The sequence below is a fragment of the Camarhynchus parvulus genome, chromosome 4 (assembly GCF_901933205.1).
Source record: "Camarhynchus parvulus chromosome 4, STF_HiC, whole genome shotgun sequence".
In the NCBI taxonomy this organism is placed as follows: domain Eukaryota; kingdom Metazoa; phylum Chordata; class Aves; order Passeriformes; family Thraupidae; genus Camarhynchus; species Camarhynchus parvulus.
Genome location: NC_044574.1, coordinates 63,612,474 through 63,633,388, shown reverse-complemented (window position 1 = coordinate 63,633,388; position 20,915 = coordinate 63,612,474). Strand labels below are relative to the sequence as shown.

At 38.0% G+C, this 20,915-nt stretch overlaps 2 protein-coding genes across 4 annotated transcripts in view; one reads left to right on the top strand and one right to left on the bottom strand.

Annotated features, from left to right (window-relative positions):
• Positions 1 to 8,129, bottom strand: part of METTL14 (methyltransferase like 14) — a 43,350-nt gene extending 35,221 nt beyond the window's left edge. Inside the window, exons 1-5 of one of the 2 annotated variants that reach the window (XM_030946962.1) lie at positions 8,045 to 8,110; positions 6,315 to 6,560; positions 6,139 to 6,210; positions 4,680 to 4,828; positions 756 to 823 (exon numbers count right to left, since the gene is read on the bottom strand). The gene's annotated coding sequence lies outside the window, so the exon portion shown is untranslated. Of the gene's footprint in view, positions 1 to 755; positions 824 to 4,679; positions 4,829 to 6,138; positions 6,211 to 6,314; positions 6,561 to 8,044 lie in introns of both variants that reach the window. The other variant, XM_030946963.1, reaches the window with a different exon arrangement.
• PRSS12 (serine protease 12) overlaps positions 1 to 20,915 on the top strand; it is a 33,381-nt gene that overhangs the window by 5,458 nt on the left and 7,008 nt on the right. Inside the window, exons 2-11 of one of the 2 annotated variants that reach the window (XM_030946959.1) lie at positions 2,604 to 2,742; positions 4,654 to 4,832; positions 6,343 to 6,493; positions 9,157 to 9,335; positions 9,535 to 9,676; positions 10,608 to 10,813; positions 13,780 to 13,921; positions 17,536 to 17,741; positions 18,456 to 18,534; positions 20,469 to 20,591. In XM_030946959.1, the coding sequence (XP_030802819.1) occupies positions 2,604 to 2,742; positions 4,654 to 4,832; positions 6,343 to 6,493; positions 9,157 to 9,335; positions 9,535 to 9,676; positions 10,608 to 10,813; positions 13,780 to 13,921; positions 17,536 to 17,741; positions 18,456 to 18,534; positions 20,469 to 20,591 (1,546 nt within the window). Of the gene's footprint in view, positions 1 to 2,603; positions 2,743 to 4,653; positions 4,833 to 6,342; positions 6,494 to 9,075; positions 9,336 to 9,534; positions 9,677 to 10,607; positions 10,814 to 13,779; positions 13,922 to 17,535; positions 17,742 to 18,455; positions 18,535 to 20,468; positions 20,592 to 20,915 lie in introns of those variants that run through there. The other variant, XM_030946961.1, reaches the window with a different exon arrangement.

The following is a 20,915-nucleotide window of genomic DNA, read 5'->3' as shown; positions in this document are numbered from 1 at the left end:
TGCAGACACTCCTCTGCAGAGTTGTTGTGCTCCAGGGGCAGCACAGAGGAAGCCCCTGAGACATGGGTTTGGGTGCTTGAGGTGTTTCACTGGAACAGCAGTAGACTTAACCAGTGAAAATAAGAATTAACCTGTATCCTTTCAATCATGCTAAGTATTAGGTTGCTTGCTTCCTATGAAGTGAAAAAGTGTTTCCTGGCAATTTTACGCTGCAAACACTGACTATCTTGCAATTAAAATATTAACACATAAAGAGACGGTAATACAGCATAAACACACACCATGGCAGATCATGCTGTTATCCTGCAATTCCCTAGGATCAATTTACACAGGAAACACAGAGCTGTGTTTCATCATGAAGAAAGAGTTTTATATACTGGAAAGAAAAATGAAGCTACTGTAATGAAAGTCTTGATGTTGAGGTTCTCTTTTTTGACGTATCACTACTGTAACTAATGTATCTCTTGATCTGGTAATATAACTACCAGGTGTCTGAACACCACAACATTTTGAGTAAACAGCAGAGAAATAATTTTCTCATTAGTACCTTTGATATGTTTGCTACATAATTATGACTTGTTCATATGACAGAGTTTGATACACACTTCAAAGTACATGTACATTATATTTGGTTGCCTCTATTAAATGGCAGATTTAATATTACCTACATGTAAAAATAGGCTTTCTTTTAATTTCTTTCTAGATTATTTTATCAGGTGAAAATCAAGAATATTTAAAATTGGTTACAAAATTACCTTTAGCAATCCTCTTGTGTGTTTTGCTGTGTGTACATGACTAAGTTCTTCCACCGTCATTAGGAAACCTGTAAATACAGAAAGAGGAGTGAGCCAAATTCTGCCATGGAGACTTTAGAAGAAAATTTTATTCTTCAAGTATTCCCTTATTCAAATATTTGAATAGAAACATTGTGTAATGTGTACTCAGGAAGCACTGTATTGATTTCAGTAGGTGTCATGCAGCACTGTAAGCAATCATGCACTAAAATAAACTTATTTTTGGAGATGACATCTTCAAACTCGCTTTCTGGTATGTCAGGAATCATTTTGCTATGAGTGCAGTTGATGTTTCAAGTGAAAATAATAGTCTATACAAAAGTCTAGTGAAGAGCAGAAATAAACAGAATTCCAAACTCTGTCTGTGACATACAGAAAAACACAAAGAGAAAAAATTTTAAGACAGATAAATGATGTGCAACATGTCTACAGTATAGTTATATTTGACTCAGAAATAATCCTCTCTCAGGAATGATAGCTCACTCCGTAACATGAGTCAAATACATGTTGTTTGTAATTTACTGCACAGTAAGTTACTGCTGAGAAAGTAAATAGGAGACAAAAAGGAACATGCCAAGCCAAACATGAGGTTAATTAATCCCTTGAGTTATTTGGCAGTTGTTTAGCTTTGTGGTTTTATAAAATACACTGAACTAAACCCAGGACAGAGGCTGAGAAGAAAAAGTGGATCTACCTATTTTATTATTATTTACACAAAGATGAACACAGACACAATGAAATGCAGGCACACTGACTGTCTTCATCCCATTGCTAAACTCTTGCAAACTGGATGATTGTGTAGCTTCTAAGTAGATCACAGAACAGAAGCAGATGGATTAACTGGGATTTCAGACAATATGAATTGTCTGAATATAGCTGGGCTGTGTTTGATAATTTAACAGAAATGTTTCTTGCTGAATTACTGCTCTGTCATGATTTTTTCTGTTTCTCTGTAGCTATCCCTATGACCAGCTTTTCCCACCTTTGCCAGGGGCACTTGACTACCTTCAACAGTAGATGCATCAGACATCTCAAGTAAAACTACTGTAACACAAAAATGCAAAATCTGCAATTTTTCTTGGATTTCTGTGCTCTGTAGCTCTCAAGAAGCATTTTTTTCCCTCCCCACTTCTTTTAGACAGTTCCTGATGGCTTTTAGCTTGCTTTGTCTGAGAGTTTGGTAAAGACCTCTCATGAATTAATAGAAATACATGCAGTGTTTTTCTGTCTGAGAAAAGTATGAACAAATGCATTCTTTGGCTAAAATAAACTGCTGTCATCTATGACATGCATAATGTAACATGGGTCAGAGCAAAAGCTATGCAGTCCATGTGGTTATTTTCTGATTCCCTTAAGGTCAATGGAATTTTGTGAAAGATAAAAGTATAGCATATTTTACACAAATATATATATACATACACACACACACTGTATAAATATATATATACACACGCACATACATATATATGTTTTGCTCATTTGGGTAGAGGAAATCACATTTCAGTAATTATGTGTCTATAAATACTTTGTGAGATCTTTAAGTTATAGCATCAGAAGGATCAGAAATATGATGCAGTTTCAGTATGGGGAGAATAATGCTTTCCTCATGTACAAAAAGAGTTCTCTTAATTTGTGTATCACTGTACGAGAATGTTAGGCGTGCCAGAATGTTTCTTGGAAACAGTTCAGTATCCATGAAACAAGAACTCAGGGAAAATGAAATTCAGAGTCTTTTGTGTGGGATGCATTAACCAAGAAATAGAGTATCCTGGAGGTGTAATTGTTTTATTTTTAATTTTTGGTAACTAGGGTCAGTGAGACTCCGGGGAGGCAAGAATGAGTTTGAAGGTACAGTGGAGGTTTATTTGAATGGAATCTGGGGAACAATCTGTGGGAGCCATTGGGACAATAATGACGCGACAGTTGTATGTCGACAGCTTGCACTTGGGTAAGTTTCAGTTCGAGTAAAAATCAGTCAACTCATTTTCATGACGTTTCAGTATAAAGGACAATCTGCTTTGTAAATCCTGAGGGCTTTTTGTGTTTGATGATGGCTTTTTCTGTTTCAAAGTGTTTGAATGCTGAAGTTGTTCTTCCCAGAATACTTTGCTGGCTTCAACCGCATTACACTTCAAAGAGGAAATCAGTATTTCCTCAGAAAGCTGAAGATAGGATCTGGACAGGAGCAAACTGTGGCAAATGCTTCGCTTTCAAAGTGAAATGTATGAACAGGGCAGCAAGCTTCAACAAACTGCTCTACTGGACATCTGGGAGATGTCTACATGGGCAGAATTACGTGGTCTGATCCTGATCTCACACATCTAAGTGTCAATTAACAGCTCCAGTGAGGTTATTGAATCTATAACAATGTAAATGGGGCCAGGATTAGACTCTACATGGGCTCCTAATCACAGGAAAATTCCTAATTCTCAGGGGAAAGGGGTTATCCTAGTAATCACCCATTGTAGTATGCCAAATGACACCTGGAACTCATCCTATGTTTTTGGCAAATGGCAACACTTTAGAGCTGCAGCCATACTGGACAGGATGAAAATCTCTGCACTGTCCTCGCTGACCACTACTTCTCACTCCTGCCAGAATGGAGTTAATCAACAGCACCCTTTAGCATAATTTGTCTGCCTTTATTGCCTTTCTGAGATTTCTTTCACTCACATACCAAAGCACTGGTTTTGCTTGCTACAAACAGTAAGGGGCTTTTATAGCAGACTTGCACTGTGACATTCCTAATGATTAATCCACTTTTTAAGACTGCTAGCCAGAACTAAATCTAAGCTGGTTTATAATGTTCAATACTAATCTGGACACACCATGCCAACTTATAAAAATATAAGGATTAGATGAGATAAAAGTTCAGCCATCTGGAGGCTGTGATTTTGCTTATGACTTCAGCTGTCTACGTGCAGTGGCTCCTTCCCTCATTTTCATGTGAGTCCTATCTGCTGTCTATACCCTGAACATTTCAGCTGAACGAGGCCGCTGTTAGCAAAAGTAGTTCAGCAATACGGGTGAATGGTTTTGTCTTTTCAACAGAAATGGCTCAAAGCTGAACCCAGGCCAAAAAAGCCCCAAGCAAACAGTAGCTAAAACTTGGAGCTGTCTTGAATGTTTCACAGAAATTTGGATCTCTGTACCACCAGGTGAACTCACGAGGTATTACTGGTGCTTTTCAGGTGCTCCATCTATCTGTTCCTTTGATATCACCATATTTGGGCTTCGTTTTAACTTCATTGTGCTTTGCAAGGAAGAGAAGATGGCTAGATGGCTCTATAAGTGTTGCTGTAGATTCAGCATGAGAAGGAGAGAGCTGTTTATAAAATGTTCTGGGTGGATGGGAATGGCTGAATTGAGAAAAATGGGTGGGGGCCTGATCTGATGGAGTGTGAGGTGGTGGCACTGCCCCATCATCACAGGCACAACACAAGGCATTTATGGGCAGAGCATGGTATGTCTGCATGGAGTAAAGGACAGAATAAGGGAGAAAGACCTGGTGGCATTACCCCTCCTGGAACTGTAACTGCAGTGGGCTGGTACTGTAGATTCACCTATGGACTGTGGAGTCTGTGTTGATTTTCGTAGTTAAGAACTGGGAGAGCAGGAATGTAGCTGGCTCTGCAGCAACACAGTCATTGTACTAAAATATCCCACAACAAAATGGTGAGAACTGGGTCACATCTGTTACTTTTCTTTGTGCAGAAGACAATGGTGAACTGTATGAAAATGTGATGAATTTACACTACTGAAGAAAGCCCTTTCTTTTCTACTTCAAGATTTATATATGAGAAAATGTTCCCACTTCCCTTCCTCCCACTCTGATATCCTATCCGGATTATTTTAACAGGGAAAAAGGTACAGCAAAACACATACCCTTTTCTGGATTAGGCCTTATTCCTGTTTTCTGGAGTGAAGTGCGTTGTCGTGGTGATGAAGAAGATATACTGTTATGTGAAAAAGACACCTGGCAAGATGGGACATGTCCTCAAAAAATGGCAGCTGCTGTCACATGTAGCTCCTCCCTGGGTAAAAAAAATACATATGTTTTCCTCAAGTTCTTGTTTTATTTAAGTAGAAGTTGTAATAAATACAATAATTAAATTAGAAAAAGTGTTAAGATTTCTTGGAACAGATTATACAGATTGAATAATTGCATTATTAACTGCTCCAAATACCTCAAGCAGCACCTAGCTTAACAACTTTTTACCTTTCCATAATCAACAACAAGTTGTTTCTTTCACATGTAGGTTGTGAGAAAGAGTAAGGCAGCAAGAATCTCTGTCTGTAAAATGAAGATTGTTTCCCCACTTTCTTTAAATGTCAAACTTATATTATTAGGAAAACAAGAATAATTAATGTTTTTAAGATACTTGATATTATTTTAATCAAGATGCTAACTAAATGGGCAGGCATGCCATCAGATTTAAGATAGGGCTGCCTTGAGTGGGGCTGGGCTGGCAGTGCTGGGGAGTTGGCAAGGCCAGTCTATTCAGCTGAAACCAAAACATGTGCCTGCAGCCAGTTCTGTGCTGCCTTTCTTCTCCGACTTATGCTTTTATGTGGCTTTTAAAAGAAAATTTTGGTCTTAGAAAATTCTTGAGTAGAGGGAAGGGAGAATCTTTTCAAGCTAGGACACAAATTAAAGAATGAAAACAAGAGAGTTTTGCCTAAAGAAACTGAAAATTATAAATGCTTTCGCATTTTTCAGGTTCTATTGCAAATAGCCTTTAAAAATATTTATACCCCCCCCCATATCAGTGACACACTAATATGAAATTGGAGAAATGCCCTCAGTACTGTTGTTTTGGGGTTTTTTTTAATAACCAAGAATTAAATAGTAGCATTAATTGTCTGGAAAGTTACACAAATATTACTCAAATTTAAATAATTTGGATGTTAGACATGGTGGAACTTTAAAATAACCTGGTTCACATTACAGCAGTTATGGGGTTTTATATGGCTTTAAGCTATTTCCATTATTATAGATTTATTTAGCAGTGAGGCTTTCAAGACAGTTCCTTGGTACACTAGAAGAGAGCTGCTGATTTTAAAAGAGTGGAAGCAAGCAGGGAACAATACGTGCACAATTCAACTGAGACTCCACAGTGAAAGAGATTTCACAGCTCTGACTGCATTTTCTAATGGAATGAGAAAACCCAAGGATTAATTTCTGTGTCCATCACATAATTTTTACCTCTTACTTCAGATTTTACCCAATTTTGCTCTTACTTGTAGAAAAGTAGCTCTCCTGACTGATTCAGTATTTGGCCTCACAGCACTAAGTGTCTGTGAATGCTGTGACACTTAGGTAATTCAAGATCAATATGCTTACTTGTATGTGTAACCTTTTTCAGCTAGTGAGAGTGGAGCATAAAGGAACTCACTTTACTTTCAGGTTTTCCATCTAGTAGAAAAAAGAAAATGTGGTTCTTGAGTGATGTCAGAGAAACCATTAAGCCATCTTCCTCCCTCTTTACTATCAGAATGATATTTTAGGACATGAATGACCTGTTCTATATCCTGCGTTTGCTGCCAGGCCCTGTCTTCACTCCGATCCGGCTGGCTGGTGGAAGCAATGCCCATGAAGGAAGAGTGGAAGTTTACCATGGTGGCCAGTGGGGCACAGTCTGTGATGACCAGTGGGATGATGCAGATGCTGAAGTTGTCTGTCGGCAGCTTGGCCTTGGGTTTGTTTTTCTACATGTTTGTTATTCTAGCAGCAAAGCAGAAGAGTTCTCAGACCCTCAGCTGAAGCTAGGAGAAGCGTAATTGTCAAAAAAATGCTCCTTTAATATCATACCAATACTTCGGAGCAGTAACTGAGTTTATTTATAGAAGACTCAGGTACAGTGACAATAACTTAAATTCCCTGGAACCAGTTTTCAGTATCATATGAGAGGGCCAATTTTGCCTGTTTGGCCAGACAGATAAAGAATAAATGTTAACTTTCTACTGAAAACTCACTAAAATTCCTGTAAAGTTTCAATCCAAACCTGTAGGTGAAGAAATTTTTGACTGTTTGAATCCTTACAATTCATTTTACTGCAGAGTCTGACAGCCTCCTGGCTTTGGCACAATAACTCTGCTTTGTCAGGAAGGATATGTTTTTGGTATGCTTGTGAGAATCTCTTTAGATTTGTTTAAACCACGCATCTCTGAAGGTTTTCAGTTTGCATATATTGAGCTACAGATCTGTTTGAGGTTTTGACAGTTAAGCTTGTCAGTGATTCTGTCTGAAATAAGCATGGTCCGAAATAGAGCTACAGCAGCAGAAGAGGATTTTCTTGATTCACTTTCTTAACAGCCAGATGGGATTTTGATACCCCACATAAGATAAGTATTGGTATTTCGAGAAAAATGCTGCAGAGGTGGGAGACTAAGAGGAAAACTGCTGGACCAGAGAGAAAGGAGATGAGGACAATTGGGATGGAAGGCCAGTAGGGCCAAAGAGGGAAAGAACTGGGAGCAAGCAGCAGAGAAGATGCTGGGTTGTATCCCATGCAGGAGAAGGGGATTATGTCTGAGACAGACTGGATGAGAACTAAGCAGGTAAAAGCAGAGAAGACTGGAACAGAAATTGCCTGTTCAAGCCTGCTGGGACTACAGTGAAGTGAAAGAAGTAGTATTGAAGGTACCAAGTTCTGTGGCATTAATGGGTGATTCCCAGAGTGTACTTGTTTTGTAGCTGAGGCCTTGGGCTACCCATGCCACCCAAATTAGCTCAGAAGGATGAGAACTTTGGACTAGTTAAAATTATTGTAGATCTCCTGCTGAGCCAACACAGGAACCAATATGCTGCTCTGACATGAGTTTTTTTTTCCCCCCAGCTTATTTTATGTTGTATTTCTATATTCCTGCACATTTTCAATTGGGAATACCTATTGGAAAGCCTATCTTCTTGCAGGCTTTTCTTGCTTTCGAATTGGGCTGCTATTAATAGGTTTGGGGAGTTAGTAAGCCCTGCTTTGCATTTCTGTATACTAATGACAAGTGTAATGCTCTTAGCCTGCCTCCTTCCTGATGATACTAAAACTTTTTATTACTTATATTTAATCATCACAAACTGCAGTTTTGTGATGCTTCTAATTTGATTTGTTTTTCTGAGTAAATTAATTGTATTAAGATGGTGCTAAACCTGCTAAGTCTTTTTGAAATATGTCTAGAGATTTACAGAATTTCTCAAGTAAGCAAGATGTCACAACAAACATGCTAATTAATATGAAGTGAAATCAACTTACCAACAGTGGCAGTAGACCAGTTCTGAAGTACTAAAAATAATCCAAATTTGCATACTGTTAATCCATCTGGAAACTGTAAAAGTAAAGCTTCTCTGTAAGTAGCTTCCCACACCCACAACTTTTCTGTAGTACTCCTGTAAAACTCCAGAATATGAATCTACCATTAACAGGTGGAAAATAATGGCAACGTCTTTTATTATTTGGTTTCCTAAATAATTTTTGTTTGACACAAATTCCCCTGGTTATAATGATGGGATGTGTTGTCTCTGCCTAACTCCAGAGACTCTTAGTGAAATATGGTATAAATTGTAAAAGCATTCAGAGCAGTCAATCATTCTCTCTTTGATTTCAGCCAGCTGCTTAATGAATAAGGATTTTTTCCTTAATATTTTCTATACATTTCTGCCAGCATTTTTATCAGATACACTGGAAAAACAAGATGCTTTTTTAGTTAATTTAAACTAATGCTTTAGATAGGTAAATCATTACAGTCCAAACTTCAGACATTTCAATCTTGCCATTTCAAACTAGAATGAATATAGGAACAGAGAAAATAATGAGTGGAAAGAAACCAAACCATGGCAAACACTTATATACGAAAGACATGATATTTTAAATAGAATTGGAAAAATCCTGATAGATGATAAAGGGTTAAACACTGTATAATTTCTGTAATTCTAAAACAATGGAGTGTTTTCAATCAACATAGTTTTTTGTGCTCAAAACCTGTTCTGCTGACAGAGAATATACCCCATACAAGGCTAGTCATTGGTCTGCTTCCTGTTCTTATTTCTATCACTGATGGGTGATACGACACTTGTCAAGTCAAGATCTCTTTGCTGTGGTTTTTACAGGACTAAACAGGCAACAATCACATTTATCTGGGTATTTGATTAATGTGCTTTGAGGACAACAGGTGAAAGTCACTTTAGAAATATATATCTTAGATTATTTTTACTATATATAGATATTAAATGAGTATTAAAATTAGAATCCTCATACTCAAGCTGTTCATCTGTAATCTCTCCTAGGAAAGTTAAAAGTCAAAGGCACATGAAAGGAAAATCTTCAGCTTGCTTCCTTCTGACTGGGTGCTCCTTGCATTTCTACAGGGGTGTTGCCAAGGCATGGAGCCAGGCTTACTTTGGAGAAGGCTCTGGCCCCGTGCTGCTGGATGAGGTACAGTGCACGGGAAATGAACTCTCGATAGAACAGTGCCTAAAAAGCGCCTGGCGAGAACACAACTGTGGCCACAAAGAAGATGCTGGTGTTTCCTGCACACCTCTCACAGGTACTCCAGTCATCAATCATCACAGGGAAAAACGGGACACAGCCAGAGTTCACAGCTCTGGAAAAAACTTCTAAAGTTTGCAGAGGCACAAACCCAAACTGGATGCAGTAAAGGCAGTGTTACTGATTTTGCTTTAGAACAACCATGAGATCTAAGAAACAGTGATCCTTGTTTTTGCTTTCCTTTGTTCCGGGCACAGATGGTGCACTGCGGCTCGCAGGCGGGAAGGGCAGCCACGAGGGCCGCCTGGAGGTCTATCACACAGGCCAGTGGGGCACGGTCTGTGATGACGGCTGGACGGAGCTCAACACGCAGGTGGTTTGCTGGCAGCTGGGATTTAAGTAAGATTACTTGATATTGGATATCTGACTCTGTGACTTGAGCATGATGACAAACAGTTACACGAACCCTACATGGACCCTATTTTAAGAGTCTGCTTTTTAATATTAGCTGAGTGCTTCAAAGAAACAACCAAGTTAAAATCCATTAAAGCCTGCTTTCCTCAGTTTCACAGAGGTATGTAGGCCTTAGTTTAGGTAGAAAAACCTTCAACAAGCATGATTTAGCAGCCTTTATTCACTGAGTTCCTTCCAATTCTCTTTTTTGCTGAGATCAATGCATGTGCTATAGAGAAGAACTGATTTTGATTTCTATCTTCCCTATAAAAGTTTGCTTCTTCTAAATCTTTGCTTGTTGTACAGTAATTAATGACACACATTTTCAAGGTGTAAGTACTTCTGCACTACCTCAGAAATTCCCACAGCCTGGCCCTGGAACAGTTATGTATTGAAAAGCATTTTAGAAAAATCCCATTCATTTCATGCATTCAGTCTTCCCTACTTTTCCTACTGATCTCTGGCTACAAAGATACACTCTCAGCAGGTGACTGTTGTCTTGCCTTCAAACTGTAATAGCTGACATTCAAAAAAGGATTTTGTCTCAGACTGTGACATTTAAATGTATACAGAATACTAAGAACATGCTTAAAGCCTCAGAGTCATTGAGCCAGCCATATGCTTGGTTGAAGAGCAGCCTTAATCAAAGGCATTACATTCTTAAGTTTGAACTAATGTAACAGTAATTCCTTAAAAAAACCCATTACTGAAGAGGCAGCATATGGTGCTTTCGTTGAATTTAATGCTAACTGAACCTACTTAGTGAGAATACTTGAGAAATCTTTATTTCCTCAGGAATACCACTTTCTTTTCTCATGCTTAAGGATCACGTGTCCTCTGATCACTGTGGACCGAAACATAGCTCTGTGTTGTGCAGGTATGGAAAAAGTGCGGGTATGGAAAAAGAGAGCTACTCAGAAGGAAGCTCCGGGCCCATCTGGCTGGATGATGTAATCTGCTCTGGGAAGGAGACAAACCTCCTGCAGTGCTCGCGGAGGGAGTGGGGGAAGCACGACTGCAACCATCAGGAGGATGTCAGACTCATCTGCCACCCAGAAAACGACAGCCACAAGCGCTCACTTGGTAAGGAAGCTCTTTGCTAAAGTCAGTATGAGTATTGCTGTGGATACAGATCTAACCAAAGTACAGGATACTTAAGGATTCTCAAAATCCTAATATTTGTCAGAGAGGTGCAAGGAAAGAACAGGAAGGGAAAAAACCTAACTTTTCTCCTGAAGATCACAGGAAGTAATCAAGTTTTGTTTAGAATGTAAGCATCCAGAACATTAAAGCTCAACCCAGATTTGCATGGTAACAAAGGCACATTCCAGCGATGCTGTTGTCTCAGTCTCCACTAGATTTTGAACCTATTCAGCACTTCCTGATAGTGTACCTAATTTTACTTGGCACTTCTCAACCTCCAAGTAATGCCTGGTGTCAAATGCTGGAGAAATACCTGAGCACTGAGGAATACAAATCAATAGTACATCCTCCTGTGGCTTTGCATTCAGACAATCCAAAACAAGGGATATGGAGAAGATGAGAAGTTCAGAGACAGCAAGAAGGTAGGGTGAGAAGCATGAAATTATTTCTGTGTTACTATTGCCTATCATTTACATTGTGTCTGGGTGAATGGGCTCCAGTCGCTGACCAGGACAGCATGATACTACACACCCAGATAAAAGAGTTAGTACCAATGTCAAAGGCCTACCAACTTGTATGAAAATAAAGAGAAGAAAAAGACTGATGAGAAATGATGGAAAAATACCAATTACACAGTGATAAAAATATAAACATAATAAAATAGAAACAAATAAATTTCAAAGATTCCTAAATCCACATGCAGATAATTAAACAATAATGCTGGCTATGAGATATTTGCAATAGAAACTACAGGGGAACAATGGGTTGCACAGCAATTCTGAAAAAGTTTCATTTTTACAATTTGCTACATGAAGCGTGTAGCTTGTCAGTATGTAGCCTTAGAAAACTGCTACCAATGCCGTTTAGCTTACCCAAGATTATTTCAGTTAAATTTGAAATTGGCATTATATGCCTGTTTCCTTGAAATCACAGACTGAAGGTTTTTCCCACAAACTACAACATGGTTTTACTGCAGAATGTTGCTACTTGTTATAACAACATTCAGCACTTCCACATGTACCTTTTGAGTCTCTCCCTCTTTACAGGCTTATTCTGTATAGCCCTCTCACCATCCAATGAATGTCTTGTGTTGCAGTACATATATCAAATCCTATTTGTTAGAAAGAATTTTCTCAAACCAAAACTAACAGGAATTCAGTCCATGACTGCTGTCTTTACAGATGCAAACCATCTGTGCCACTTTGCTCAAATTCCTATAAAATATCTCTGCTGAAGGAGTCTGGTTCACTTAAATACATCCATATGGTAACATTCTCACATCCCCACTACCAGAATGCTATATTAATTTTGTGCTCATAAATATATATATATGTTTTCTAAACCACAAGAAGATAATAAAATATTACTTAAACAATAAATAAATAACAATAAAATATTAGTACTATTCCGTGCTTCTATTTGGTTAATAGAAATATAATTCTCACCTAAGTTGTATTCTTCCAGAACATATCAGTTCAATAAGAAAATAAGATTTTATCTGACATTTCCTAGGAGATTTCTGATCGGAAAGTGGACAAAATGTTGTTACCATTTACTTCCCAGCATTTGAAAAAGCATTTTTTTCCCGTAAGGATAAATTCAATGGAAAAAAAAGAGAAATTAGTAGATGATAGGACTTAAGGAAACACAGATATTACGGAGCACTAAAAAGGACATAGGATATACTACAATATGACATTTTTTCAGTAAGATCACAACAGCGTAAGTAAACAGAATGTTGGTGAAGTTAATCCATGTAACTGTCCAGACAGTATGAATTCCAACACAATATACTTTAAATTACATTGGAAGCAAACATGCTTGGATGTTTGCTTCAAGTATTCATATTTGAATACTTCCCCATTCATTTAATGACTTAGGCCAGATTTAACTAGCATTGACCAGATTTGTGTTCGGTATACAGAAGTTACGCATACCCTAAATTAATCTGAATTAAATAGCAAATGCAGCTATCTCAAAATACTGCTTTAAGAGTGCAATTAAGTAATTCTTCACATATTTAGAAAAGACTGGGAACAGGTTAGAAGAATGAAGAAGAGTCTTTTCCATTATTCTAAAAGACAACTCTCATGAGCATATTAAAGATTACAAAGTATGCCATACAAAAAGATTGAGAAGGAGATCTGCCCTTGAACATGACAAAGAGGCCACAGAGGAATTCATAACTGTTTTAAGGGTATTTGCATTGCTTGCAGGCTACAGAGGCATTTTAGAGTAAGTAAGTATTAAGTATGTACTTTGCCTAATGAGTGAAAACTTAACTAGAGGCCAAGCACTGCAGAAACCATGATCAACTAAGTCTGACTAATACACATAACTGAAATTTCATATTATGAAAGTATCTGATTAAACAATCAATTTAAAGTGCTAGAAAAATAATGTAGAATAACATGCTGCAGAACAATGTGCAAAGTGATAAGGAATAGTTCAAGTTCAACACAATGCTGTACTATTTTGCTGAGAGAGTGGTTAGGAGGAGCAGCAGCAACCAGTTTGAGAATGGATTTATGGACTGAGATACAGTTACATTCACCCATAAAGTGTCTCTAAGGAAAAATCTATCCAGCTTGTATGGGTGTCGTATCAAAGGTATCTCAGGTGTTTTCTACCATTTGTATAGAATGGTGGTCAATTTCTAAACTATGTCACATATTGGCTTGGAATTAAGGAATCAGCTGAAGAGTAAAGTGCAGTAGAATTTAGTATTTGTCTTGTAATTTGTACAAACTGCTTCATTTTGCCAGCCAGGATGAATATGACTACTTTAACCACTGATATTAGGCTTGTTGAAATAAATATCAGTTGTACTAAATATAATGAAAATAACTAAAAGTACCAGTTCTTGCTTCTGTTGCTGTGAGCTGACAGCAGTAATTTATTCCCAGGTCCTCCCATCAGGCTGATGGATGGTGAGAATAAGAAGGAAGGACGTGTGGAGATTTTTATCAATGGCCAGTGGGGCACAATTTGTGATGATGGATGGTCTGATAAGGATGCAGCTGTAGTCTGCCGACAGCTTGGCTACAAGTAAGAAAATTCATTAGGCTGTTTGTCAAGTTATGTTTTCTGTATCTAAAAATCTTAAGTTTCTGCAACCAAATACCACAAACTTGTCTAATAAGATAATGTATGTCTTTTGAAAACTTGTCAGTTTGGCATTCTTTTAGAAAAATGTATTCCTACTATTTGTATGAAAAGTAGTAAGGCTATGTCTTCAAAAAGAGTATTCATTAAGTAGCATAACTGGGAATGGGAATGTTAGTATTCAAAAGTGTGTCAGTCTGACTGACAACAAAAACGTAAGTTAGTGAGAGTTATTAAATATTTTTCATTATAAGTTAAACATTACAAATTATTGAATCTATTAATTAAATACAAAATTTTAGTTGTCATATTAGTTTCAAAAACAGGTCAGTGTCCACTGTCACGAGGCGTGGATACGATGACTGCAGATTCAGATGCAGGCACATCAGCTACTGAATTCCTAATTTAATGGAGTTTTTCCTTCCTTTACTGATCTGGCTAGATTTGATGTAGCTCAAAGATCTGATGAAACTGTTACACAAGGAATTATGGCTCCAGTCTGCATGACAGTAATTTCAATAAGCTTCATTTAATACAGGAATAGACCTGACAGAACAAACCCACCCTCTAATTAAAACCACTGCAATATATGTGTCACTTTTGAAAGAAATCACTTAATCAGGCTTACACCACTCATCAGCATTTTCCTTCTGGATACCCAAGAGTAGCAAAAAGATAACTATAGGGGAGATATATAAATAGCAGTACTAATAAGACTTTAAAAATACCCAGTATAGTAGTGAAATACAACAGGAAATTAGCGAAATGTCATTTCCAAGTGTATCTATAAAGAAATTTGAGCTGAAGAAATACAAATCATATTGTTTGTTGTATCTAACAATGTGAAGTTTGTCCAACCAAATACTGTCACATTATGCCTGAACACACAATATATACCTTGTAAAAACTCCCTGGTATTCATTTAGTAAAAGCCCATTTAAAACCAGTACTACACTGTGGCTTCAAAATGGCAAAACTTGACTTACAAGTCAATATATCACTCTTACAAGTTTCCTAACTTGTTAATTCTACGATAGGTGTCCATCTATCCTAATCCACAACATTTCCTCATTAACAATATCATGAATAATAATAATAATACTGTATCTGAAAAGCTCAGCATTGTTATTCTGCATGGCCCTTGCTGTGGGAGAACTGAGAGGAAAAGACCTGAAGCCACTTCTCTCCATGGACAGATCTGAACTGACAAAAAGGTTGCTTCTCTGAGGGTCATCAGAGTATTAATAGCTGGCTTGGAAAGTAGCAGTTAAGGGACACGTGTTTGTTAGGGGTGCACTAAATCCAGTTGTAAGGGCACATTCCAGCATGCAACAAAAACACAGATGTAACATTTGAACCTTCAGAGATTTCCCAATCATATGAAATAATTTCCTCTATTAAGCTGCACTCCTTGCTCAAGAACACTATGATTTTTTACAATTGTTTCCTGAGATTTTCTTCAGTGGGGGTTGGTTTGGGTTTTCTATGGTGCTGTTGGTTGGTTGGGTTTGAAAAGCTTTCATTCCCATTATCAGTGAACTGAGAGATTACTGATGCACAGTAAGAGATAGATTGCTTTCATACAAAGGTAGGAAGAAGGAGGTAGTGACCTTTTACTAAGTAACTGATAAGATCTGGAGAGAGAATTCTGTACTAAAATGCAATAAATACTTATCTGGGGAAGGATAAGAATATTGTGGTTGGTGATTGATAACAAAGTAGTTTTCAATATCCTGAGGAACTTTAAAACAATGCCCTAAAGCAGAAACTTTGGAATTTGACAGAGATACCAAAACCAGGTAAGAATTTACAATGAGTGCCTGTACTGTGTCACTGTGTTGAAAGAGCAAACATGAACACATGAGCGGCCCACAGGTATCAGAGAGCTGGACTTTTTTTTTTTTTTTGGTTATCTGTTATCAGTATCCCTCACAAAAGAAAAACATTTGGAGCAAGAGTCACACTATTTGGGACTGACAAGTCAAATCATAGTAAACTCCTTAGGCAGAGATTGTCCTATACTGGTTCCAAAGGCAGTTAAGGCTTTGGATTATCTGGCAAATACCTCCTAACCATGGAAATTGGAAATATGTAAGGACAGTTGACCTTGTGGTATTGTCTCTCACGCAGTGTTTCATGAGTTTCTCTTTCCTGGCTTTTTACAATTTCTGCATTCTAACCAATGTTCCCTACTTGGAAATCCTGCCCACCTACCCTTCAGTACATAGTAAAAAAATCCACACAGGCAAAGCTATCCATGTGCAGAAGTTTCAAAAGGGAGGAAGCTCTTTGTGTTACTTTCATGTTTCAGTTATATGGATGCGGCAATTGAGAGCTGGTTCACTTTGAGCCAGTCACATTTCTACTGTAAGGAAGCTTTGAAAATGGTTTGACAAATCAGAATTCCTCCCCAACAGACCAAACCCAGCTCAAGAAGGGATGCAAACTACTCATGCCATTCTCACCTATCTTCCCCAACACTGCAGGTATTAAAGAGGTACAAAAAGAGCTGTAAAGGGGGAGAAATACTTTCTTGCCTAATACAGTTTCATAGTCAAATTCTTTCTTGGCTCCAGCATTTCATCACATCTGCAGTTACAGTTCTGTATGCACAGAAGCAGTACTTCACAATATACAATTATAAAATATCCTTTAAAATGGAAACCTGTATTTTAATTATCTAGAATTCCACATATCTTTATCCCAGTAAAATGTCAGTGAATTGCTCTTAACCAACAGGTAAACTTGTAGATCAGGCATGCTTAGAGGTGTCTGTGGCTTCCTGCCCCACTTCTCTGTATAGCCAATTGGGTGGTCTCTCAGTCATAATTCCTTCTGCCTCTTAAACCATACACAACAAAACATCTATTTATAAATTAAGAAGATTACTTTAACTAATTAACAGTAATACTCTATCACAGGAGTTGCCAAATGAGATGCTTAAATGCTACAAAAGCACCAAGTACTGGGTTCCTCCCAAGAACAGGGGGGTGCAGACACTGAACTGGTGTCCAGCCAATGACATTTTTAGACCTCAAATATGGGGTGCCCTGTAAAAAACAACATGATAATAAAATATTTTAATAACTGCTATCAACTGATAGGTCTGTACATCATCACTCCTACTACACCACAAGTATACTGTATTTAAGTGGCTCATCTATCTGAGGGAATCAGACCTGAACAAATTATTTTTAGCTTTCACAGATGCTGACTTTATACGAGGATTAAAGAGATTATGAAAAAGCAGCTTTCACATATTTTATGGCAAAATGTAATGCTGATACAATGTAAAATACTTTGCACACTGCCTTCTAACCAGATACACAAAAGCAGTTTTTAAACCTTAATGAAAGATAGCAATTTTGTCACAGTTTTATTTTTTCTATATAGCAGAATAAGAGAGGTGGTGGAAGGTGCTTGTTATCAAGTGAAACAGTGACAGGGTTTGGAATGAAATCTCAATGTCTTTGACTATTCACTTGGAAATTTGAGCAAAATGTAGAATAATTTTGCCTCAAAATGTTTAATAATTAAAAAAAATGCTCTGTTTGCAGAGGTCCAGCTAAAGCAAGGACAATGGCCTATTTCGGTGAGGGCAAAGGCCCGATCCATGTGGATAACATCAAGTGTACAGGAAATGAGAGATCCTTGGCAGACTGCATTAAGCAGGACATTGGGATGCACAACTGCCGGCACAGCGAGGATGCAGGAGTCATCTGCGACCACCTAAGCAAGAAAGTCCCCGGCAACAGCAATAAAGGTGAGGCCCTGTCACAAGGGGCAGACCAACAGGTCCAGGTGAGCGAGTTCCTGGTAGGAAGAGACAGACTTAGAGTTCCTGGTAGGAAGAGACAGACTTAACAATCCCACCTCAGAGGAAACAGCTTTATCAAAAACAATTCTAGAACAAAAGGGGTGGGAATTCTCTCTGCTGACACTGTGTGAGCTTATTCTTTGCAGCTGCACAAAGGAAGCACCAAGACTACTCAGTCAATACAGGGTATTTGTTGCCATGATTTAGAGCAGCCATGTTCATTAAGCTGCTTGAGGGACATGATGCAAAAACCCAAACAGCTCCCTTCAGCTTTTCAAGGTGTAGGTTATCCTCAGATAAGGACTGAGACCTGTGTGGTTGGCCAAGGTTTGCTTCCACTTAGAGGAAATAAGGAAGAGCCCTATAAAATCCTACATGTGAGAAGCAAATGTGTGAATGACTCTGATCACAGTCAAAAGAACTCAGCTACAAAGCATTTCTAAGTCTTTAAAGAATTCAGTGTATTTTCCCCAGTCAAAAGATCTCAGCTATAAAGAATTTCTAAGTCTATTTTCCCCAGTCAAAATTTGCCTGTTAAAAACTACCATGAAAAATAGAATAACTTCAACCTTTAGATTTTTTTTAAAGTTACCTCTCATTGAATATTAGCCACTTTTCATGTTGAGTTTAACGCTCTCTACATCTCCCTTTCTGGTTTAGATTCTCTTGCTTCTGTTTGTGGGCTGAGGTTACTCCATCGTCGACAAAAGCGAATAATTGGTGGGAAAAATTCTTTACGGTAAATAATTGGTAAAGACAAATAATTTTGAATATAAAGCTTCTAAGACATGTATTTACCGCAAGTGGTTTGCCAAATGTACAATTTTATTGTAAGTTTGTTGTTTGTTTTTCTTTTAACTTGTCATGATGTAGGAATAGAAATATACCCAAAGCAAATTTGCAGGAAATGAAAAGGTATTAATTGGTAAGTACTTGCAGCATTAGTTGAAAATCTGTAGATGCTTGTGGGTAAAGTCCGTGAATGGGTTAAATATTAAACCTACAAAATAGCTATTTTACTTTTATCAGAGGATGTCTTCATATCAGGATGTGAGCTATAAAAACAGAGCTATCAATGTAGTACAAGGTTTTAAATACCACCTACACCAAAGAAAGAGGCCAGGGTATGATTCACTGCCTAAGACCTTATTTTCTTTCATAAAATAAGCCTTGATGATGACACAACTAAAAATCCAGGAGGCACTGACTTTACTTTTTCAACAGTTGTGACTAAACACAAAAAAAAATATATTTACACAATCTTACAAAAGGCATTGTTAAAAATACACTAACAGCATCATTGCAAGCACTGTGCAACCTGTTTCCAAGTACATGCACAGCACTGATCAATCCATTTCTAAGAAGACACTGCCCAAGTGGGAGAGCTTAAAAAAAACAGTAACAAGAGGGAGCCCAAAAAATATTTTAACACAGCCAGATAAAGTAAAGTAGGATGACTTACCTTAGTAAAGAGACAAATGAGATAGCAGATAATGCATAGCACAGAAGGAGACTGAGAATTCTTGCCTTAGAATATGAGTTCTAAGGACACTCGCTGAAATGCAATGGTGACAAACAACGTATTGCACAATTCAGAGCAAAGAAGCTGGTCTCATAAATCAGTACAGAAATGTTAGATGAAGCAAAAAGGTGATGAAAATCCAACAGTGCATGCAGAAATGCTTCAAATTTAAGAAAGGGAGCATATGTATGTATCAGAAAAGGACTCAATGTCACAAGTCATTAAGACAAGGAACTTGAGGAAGTTTGAAAAGAACTGGATACTTACATATGTACCAGCAAATCCAAAGCTGTCTGAATCACCTCATTTTAGAAAAACATATTAAATCCTACCTTTTAAAACGGAGGAGTATCTAAATTGTTTTGTTCTTTATGGGAAGTAAACTCCTCCACCTTACTTTAAAACATTTGGCACGGGTAACTCTGAGATGCTGGACTAGATGGCCCCTGGCAGCTCTTGTTTTTCAGCACACCCATTCAAGTGGGCAGTACTCAGAAAACACTCAGACTACCTGTTGCTTACTCTTAGATGCTGCTGTTGCTTACAGGTGCATCTCTCTCCCTTTCCCTTCTCTGACTCCTGATGTATTAAACCAGCAAAATAGAAATCATCCTGTATTCATAGGTATGCAAATATGGCCAGATCTACTATAAAAACAGATAATCACAGGGTGAAGAAAGGTGCTTTTCAATATTTGAGACTTCTACGGTTGCTTTATACCTCTTGTTTTGCCACCTTCCTTTCTCATGAAGACAGAAATGGATGCTGGGTTCAGCTTTTCAAGAAATTCCCCTTTCCCCTCTCCAGTTGACAGGAAATTTCTGGTTTGTTGACTTGGACGGTATTTGGCGAGCAACCCACAGAATGTATTTTTGGCTCAATGAATGCAATCTGAGAAGAGAAAATTCAAATAGCTGACTGTGGGAGGAAGCACTTAGGAGTGCTGGATGCCCAAATTCTCTGTAAAGTAATGTGGACCATTGTTAAAAGGAATTCTGAATGTTGGCAGGATATAAATTATTCACCACCCTTAATAAACAGCACATTTTGTAAGTAAGCTGTGTCACTCAAACAAAGCCAACAGGATGCACACTGCAGGTAACCGGAGTTCCCCACTGCTGTACAGTGAGCACCGTGTGTCACTCCTGCAGGGGCGGCTGGCCATGGCAGGTGGCACTGCGGCTGAAATCCTCTCATGGTGACGGGAGACTCCTGTGTGGTGCTACTCTCATCAGCAGCTGCTGGGTCCTCACTGCTGCACACTGCTTCAAAAGGTGGGTCTCTCTCCAATAGGGCACCGTGTTTTAAACTGCTTTGTTGTTCTGGGCATAAGGAAAACCATTACAGTTCAAGCCCATGGAAAACTGTTCCAAGAGTTGGCCTTTGGTTTTAAAAAACTCTACCACTCAACCTCCTTTCCCTCAAACAAACAAAACACCCTAATGCATTGAAATTATTTGGGTGTTATCATTCATGTGATTTCTATTCACCACTTCAGTATTTTAATGAAAAAATAGAGATAATACTTTGGACATTTTCACTTTCTGTTCCAAGAAAAAAAAAATGCAGTTTATGGCTTTTAGATTATAGTAAAGACA